Here is a 6,984-nt window from a genome sequence, read left to right as displayed (position 1 = left end):
GCTGCTTTACCCGCTGTGGGGGTGCATGGATCAGGGCGCGGTAGAAGCAGGTGGTCTGGGGATACAGGGCCAGCACGAGCTGCTCCTTCTGGAACAAGGCCTCGGGGTCTGTCTCGGGGTTGGCCTTCCACTGGGGCAGTGGGATGACCCGGCGCCGGCTCAGGGTGTGTCTCCTGGGGGTGGAGAGACTAGTGTCAACACGTGGCCAGGTGGGGAAGCTCCTTCCTGGCTGTTACGCTGACCCCTAGGCTCTGTGCCCTGCCCTGGCCTGGACACTCACTCTTTGCCTTCTTCATCGATGTCATCTACTTCATACCTGCGGACAAAAGGAAGAAAACACTGGATGCAGCCAGGGTCGTGGTCCCTGTCGGGGAGTGAGGAGGGTGGGGGCAGCCCAGGCAGGTACTTCGACAAGTGAGTGGCCCTGGGGCGGGTGTCACTCACTTGTTGGTGGCGTGGCTGTAACTGACCACCTCGGCCAGGATCCACTGCTCGTCCCCATCCACAGCCTTCACCCGGGCAGCCACCTTGTCTCCAGGTCTGGCCACGTAGTCCCCTGAGGCAGGGATGGCCCCACAGAGGGGTGGGGGCCTGTGAGTGGAACAAAGGGTCAGCCCCAGCCCCTGGGCACCAGCCCCTCCTTCGAAGCTGCTTCCTCACTTGTCACCAGGCTTCCCGATCCACAGGGGCAGGGTCATGGCCGACTGCTGCAGCAGGGTCATCAGCACACCTCTGCGCATGGTCTTCCGGGGTGGCTCTGAATCATTGTAGAGACCCGCGATCTTGGCCGCTGTGGGAAGGAAGGAAGCCCTGAGGTCACAGGGAGAGGTGCTGGCTTTAACCCCCACTATCGTCCTGCATCCAGCTGTTGGAGAAGTCACTGGGAGCCCCAGCTCCTAAGTGAGCCTGAGGACCCAGCAGGACTCTCACTCCATCAGCCAGCTGTCAATACTCATAAAGACTGCTGCGCTCAACTACAGATGGGTGAGATGGCAGCTCAGCAGGCACCCAGGGGGAAGAACCAAGAAGATAGTGGGGTTCCGAGCTGCTGGTCTGGCTGTTTGCTGATCTGAATGGCGGTTACAGAAGTGTGTTCAGTTAGTGAATATTTCATGGAACTCTGCACTTATGTGTACTTTTCTATTAATATGTGTTGTAACTCAACAGAAAGTTAAAAAAATATATTAAGTGTGCACCTTGGACCTCTTCAGACACAGCTGCACACCTCAACTTCACACAGAACCAGGATGGCCACATGGGCACACTGACGTGCCAAGAGTCTGCCCACCGTGGGTTTGCTGGGAGGGCAGAACAGTAGGAGAGCCAAGGAAATGCAGGCTGAAGGGGTCTGGAAGGCAGGCTTTAAGACACAGTGTGTGGTTCTGCACAAACCAGCCAGGGCAAGAAATGGGCATGGGCTGTGGCAGGAAGGGGCAGGCCACTGGCCTAGGCCCCAGAAGGGGCAGGAGACAAGGGGCGGGCACAGGATGACCTCTGGCTGCTGAGGGAGAACTGGGAAACCCCTGTTTCTGAGCGCTGAGAATGATCTCCTGTCCCTTCTCAGGGGCAGAGCCAGTCTGCCAGAGCCTCTACGGGAGGATCCGAGCAGGCAGTGGCCGCAGGCCTCCACCGGCAGGTGACTGCTGCCTGAAGGGCCTTCCTCCTCCTAGCCAAGGACTTCCCAGCACGTCCTCTCCCACTCACCAATCCGCCTCTCCTCCAATAGAGACTTGATTTCTGCAATCTTGTCCAGAGCTTTCCGAAGGATGCTGAGGGCAGGGAGAAGGGAGAAAGAGGGTTTGGTTGAAGTACATAGCATAGACTTCTTTTCCATTTTTGCTGTTTCGGGTCTCGCAACATGGCCCTGGCTAGTCCCGGTCTTTAGTGGTCCCCCCCAGGAGTCTCCTGCGCAGGTCAAATACAGGTGTATGCAGCTTCCTGTTCTGGTCAAGGATGGCTGGATTATTCGGATCAATCCCACTGGTGAACACTAGAAATCCGGCCGGGCGCGGTGGCTCACGCCTGTAATCCCAGCACTTTGGGAGGCCGAGGTGGGTGATCACCTCAAGCCTGGAGTTCAAGACCAGACTGAGCAACATTGCAAAACCCCATCTCTACTAAAAATACAAAAATTAGCAGGGCGTGCTGGCGGGTGCCTATAATCCTACCTACTCAGGAGGCTGAGGCAGAAGAATCCCTTGAACCCAGGAGGCAGAGGTTGCAGTGAGCTGAGATAGCATCATTGCATCCAGTCTGGGCAACAAGAACAAAACTCCATCTCAAAAACAAAAAATAAAGAAAACTAGAAATCTTTAGTATGTGTTTTTTTAGTCTTAAAAGTGTAAAAAACAAGACTATAGGAAGCAGCTGGCCAAAAACTAAGAGAACGCAGGATTCCAGAGAGGAAAGGATACAGGCAAGTGGCCTTCAGCAAACCTGCAGAAGGGCTGCCCTCTTCTGGCAGCCTCTCCCCACCTCCTGAGATGAGGAGGACAGCAGCCTCAGGTCTGCCTGAGGGTCACGAAAAAGGAGGGGAGACTCTGGGGAGAGATGCTGACTCAGAGCAGGGCTGGGTGGAAGGAATTCTTCCTTTCTGAAGGGATGCACCCCCACATGGCCTTACAGCCCCAGGAAGCCTTCTAGAAGTTAGTTTATGGGGGTTCCAGGGTGGCAGGAACCCAAGGAACCCAGCAGAAGCAGCAAACACAGAGCTTTGTTGGAGGCAGGCTTCTTCATCCTAAATCTCAGATTCCCAAAGAATATTTCCATAGCAGGCCTGGGTGTGGTAGCTTATGCCTGTAATTCCAGCACTTTGGGAGGTGGAGGCAGGAAGATCACGAGATCAGGAGTTGGAGACCAGCCTGGCCAACAATGGCAAAACCCTATCTCTAGAAAAAATTAAAAAATTAGCTGGGCGTGGTGTGTTCTGCCTGTAATCCCGGCTACTCAGGAGGTTGAGGCAGGAGGATCACTTGAGCCCAGGAGTTTGAGGATACAGTGAGCCATGATCATGCCACTCCACTCCAGCCTGGACAACAGAGTGAGACAGTGTCTTAAATCAATCAATCACACAAGGGAAAACAGCAGCAATCTGATACAGGAGAAACGTGGAAAAGACCACTTTAACCAGTGGAACAGGTAGCATCTTCTGCTGTCTAATATAATTCACCAAGGACATTTCTTCTGTGCCAAAAGTGTAAACTCTCCTACTAGTGAGGAAATGTCAGACAGTCAATACCAGTGTTGGAGGTCCACCCCAGATAAACAGAGCCTCTGGTACAGGCAGACTTGAGAACCACTGTGTTCTCCAAAGAGGAATGTAATGTTCAAGTTCCTGAAGTTACAGCCGTTGCACTATAGAGATTTAAGGAAACAATGTTTTTAGATCATTTTATTTTTTATTTTTACTTTTTGAGATGGAGTCTTGCTCTGTCGCCCAGGCTAGAATGCAGTGGCACGATCTTGGCTCACTGCAACCTCCGACTTCTGGGTTCAAGCAATTCTCCTACCTCAGCCTCCCGAGAGGCTAGGATTACAGGTATGTGTCACCACACCTGGCTAATTTTTGTATTTTTAGTAGAGACAGGGTTTAGCCATGTCAGCCAGGCTGGTCTTGAACCCCCAACCTTAGGTGATCTGCCCACCTCAAGACTGCAGGCATGAGCCACCGTGCTTGGCCTTAAGCTCATTTTAAAAGCAGTAGTTTTCTGGAAGTGAAACTTCTCTATCTCAGAATCATAAAACCTTCAGGTCATCTGAGTTGACCTTCTAGACAACCTTACAGACACATGCCACCAGGCTCAGCTAATTTTAAAATTTTTTGTAGAGACAAAGTCTCACTTTGCTGCCCAGGCTGGTCTTGAACACCTGGACTCCAGTGATCCTCTAACCTTGGCCTCCCAATCACCTCTGTAATGCTGTGATTACAGATCTGAGCTACCTAGCCCCTGATATCCCTATTTTAATGACTGAATCTCAGCCAGAGTGATTGCCAAGGTCACAGAACCAGTAAATGGTAGTACTGCCTCACGCCTTGCTGCCTTCTGTAAAGGCGTTAGCAGCAGAGGTAACAAAAGAGTAGGCCTAGCAGTGGGCTCCAGGGAAGGTGGGACCCAAGGGAGAGGCTGGGAGTAGGAATCGGCTTATCCATGGGAGGAAAGCAGGCTGGGGGCTTGGTCCAAATGCGACTGTAGCCCAGTACCCAGGTGAGGAGGGAGCAGCGGCGGGGTGGGCGCACTCACTTGCACTCAGCCTCTGCATCAGCCTTGGCGGTTGTATAGAGGCCACGCAGCTTTGTCCGATAATAGGGAGAAACTGCAGAGGAAACAGAGGAATAAGGAGGCAGGGCCAGGGTAGGCGCAGTAGTGTGGCACTGCTTCCGTGTACCGGAATCACACTTGCGGAGGCACAGAGAGGCTGTGGCCACAGTCAGAGCTCTGCTGGCTCAGGAGTGCTACCGAGGCAGATACCCCAGGCTCCAAGAGTCCGCATTTCCATATGGTACAAATGCCATCACTACATCTGCAAGAGGACTGTCTCACCTTTTCCCCATCATGACACACACAGAAAATATTTGTTAAGACACAGGAAACCACAATTCTCAGTTACCTAGAGTAGGAAAGCCCCATCCCCAGGGTCTGACCTCCTACGGGGCCTCAGGGCACATGGAGGGGCCGCCTGGGAAGGAAGCTCTGTTCTAGAAAACACCAGCTAACTAGGGTGCTTATACGCTCTAAGGGGAACTTTCCCTGGACGCAGTCTCACTGTACTACCTTTCCAGTCCTCAGAATGGAGGGATTTTAGTTCTTCAGGTCACCCAGACTAAGGGAAAGCTGTCCCTCCTGCCTCAGGAGCAGTGCATTTCTGAACATGCAGATACATGCAAATCCACTTTGAATACAATATCTACCTAATTCCCAGCCCTGGCCACACCTACCACCCCGCCCCCATCTCATCCCCTTTCTCTCCTGAGCCCAGCTACTCACTCTTGTTCTCTGTCTGCATCCGCTCGTGGGTCTTCTGGATGTTCACTAAGTTGTGTTCGCTCCGTGAACGCTCTTCCTGTAAGGAGGAGAGCAGCAGGACGTGATGGAGGCCCTCCCTGCTGCCGTGGCACCCTACGAGCCAGGCCAGAGGCCCCATCCCAAAAACATGACCCTCATTTTCTAAATCCAAATTCAGGAGAGATTCAAGATGATTTTCTCCTTTGACTAATGCAAAAGCATTACAAAAGGCATTAAAGGGCCTGGTGCAGTGGCTCATGCCTATAATCCCAGCACTCTGAGAGGCCAAAGTGGGCAAATCACTTTCAGGTCAGGAGTTCAAGACCATCCTGGCCAATATAGTAAAACCCCATCTCTACTAAAAATACAAAAATTAGCTGGGCATGGTGGCGTGCACCTGTAGTCCCAGCTACTCGGGAAGCTGAGGCAGGAGAATTGCTTGAACCTGGGAGGCGGAGGTTGCAGTGAGCCAAGATTGCACCACTGCACTCCAGCCTGGCGCCTGGCGATAAAGCAAGACTCTGTCTCAAAAAAAAAAAAAGAATTAAAGTGTCATCTTAAGTGATATCTTTAATGACAGTCCTTTATCAAAGAGACAAATCAATCTATATAGTCAATGCAATCCCCATGAAAATTTTTGTTGACTTCTTTGTAGAAATTGATAACTTCATCCTAAAATTCATATGGAAATTCAAAGGACCCAGATTACATCTTGAGAGGAAAAAAAAAGTTGGAAAGCTCACACTTCCCATTTTCAAAATTTACTGCAAAGCTACAGTAATCATGATGGTGTGGTACTGGCATATACATTAATAGAACAGGTTCCAGAGTCCAGAAACTGACATATACAGGTATGATCAACTGATGTGGGGAAGAAGGGGTAGGGAAGAACACTGCTACAATTCCTCCCATATCAGTGGTCCTGAGACCAGAGGTGCAACTGCAGATGCTGGAAATCAGGATGGTTCCTAAGCAAAATATTATGACTATGCTTTATAGCCTTTATGTGAGAATTTTTAAGTGCCTAATGGGTGGCTTTTGCCTTTACCTCAACCTGCAAAATAGGGTTAATGGTGAACATGGCTGCCTATGCTCGAGACAGCTGATAGTGTATACCCATGTGACCCCACCCTGTATGAACAGGAATGGACTGGGGTTGGGGGGACACTTGCTAGACTAGTACTGCTGCTGCTGCAATCTGGACCAGGACAGTGGCCCAAGCTAACATCCCTTCCTTTTTTTTTTTTTTTTTTTTCAAAAGAACCTGTGTTGCCCAGGCTGGAGTGCAGTGGCTATTCACAGGCACGCTCCCGTTACTGATCAGCATGGGACTTTTGACCTGCTCCGTTTCCAACCTGGGCCAGTTCACCTCTCCTTAGGCAACCTGGTGGCCCCCCACTCCCAGGAGGTAACCATATTGATGCCAAACTTAGTGCAGACACTCTATGGGCATAAAGCAGTACAGCCCAGAACTCCTGGGCTCAAGCGATCCTCCCACCTCAGCCTCCCAAGTAGCTGGGACTACAGGCACGCACCACCGAACCTGGCGCTAACATCCCTTCCAAAGATGGAAAAGTTTGGGTGAAAACCAATCACAAATGGAGAGGAGAAATAGTAGCCAAGTTAACAGAACAAATTAAATGGGTTATGCAATGACGGAAATACAGTATTGTATTCATACCTCAAGAGAGGCTCAGAGTAAGAGAATGCCATCTCTTAGATCAGTTACATGGGTGCCTGAAAGGGTGAAGCCATGCATCTGTCAGGACCATGCCTGCTTTTAGAAGTTGACAGGTGAGATGGGAGTCTGGGAACCCAGTGGCAGCCGTCTGAGGGACACCCTGGTTATATGGGATGATGATAAACAGGTCTAACTGTGGATGACTCAATGGAATGCATAATCTGCCAGTATCTTTTTTTCATTCACTCATTCATTCATTTTTTGAGACGAAGTTTCACTCTTGCTGCCCAGGCTAGAGTG

General features: G+C 51.0%; 1 protein-coding gene across 2 annotated transcripts in view; it reads right to left on the bottom strand.

Moving 5' to 3' along the window:
• The window catches only part of SGF29 (SAGA complex associated factor 29), a 33,057-nt gene that overhangs the window by 845 nt on the left and 25,228 nt on the right, over positions 1–6,984 (bottom strand). For both annotated transcript variants that reach the window (XM_035267334.3, XM_002756023.7), the window contains 7 exons: positions 4,986–5,061; positions 4,242–4,314; positions 1,705–1,769; positions 661–790; positions 445–591; positions 281–316; positions 11–173 (listed from right to left, as the gene is read on the bottom strand). In XM_035267334.3, coding sequence (XP_035123225.1) covers positions 11–173; positions 281–316; positions 445–591; positions 661–790; positions 1,705–1,769; positions 4,242–4,314; positions 4,986–5,061 — 690 coding nt within the window. The remainder of the gene's footprint in view (positions 1–10; positions 174–280; positions 317–444; positions 592–660; positions 791–1,704; positions 1,770–4,241; positions 4,315–4,985; positions 5,062–6,984) is intronic.

This window comes from Callithrix jacchus, chromosome 12 (genome assembly GCF_049354715.1).
Source record: "Callithrix jacchus isolate 240 chromosome 12, calJac240_pri, whole genome shotgun sequence".
NCBI classification, from domain to species: domain Eukaryota; kingdom Metazoa; phylum Chordata; class Mammalia; order Primates; family Cebidae; genus Callithrix; species Callithrix jacchus.
Note: the sequence above shows the minus strand (reverse complement) of the source record. Positions and strands in the feature narration are given on the sequence as shown.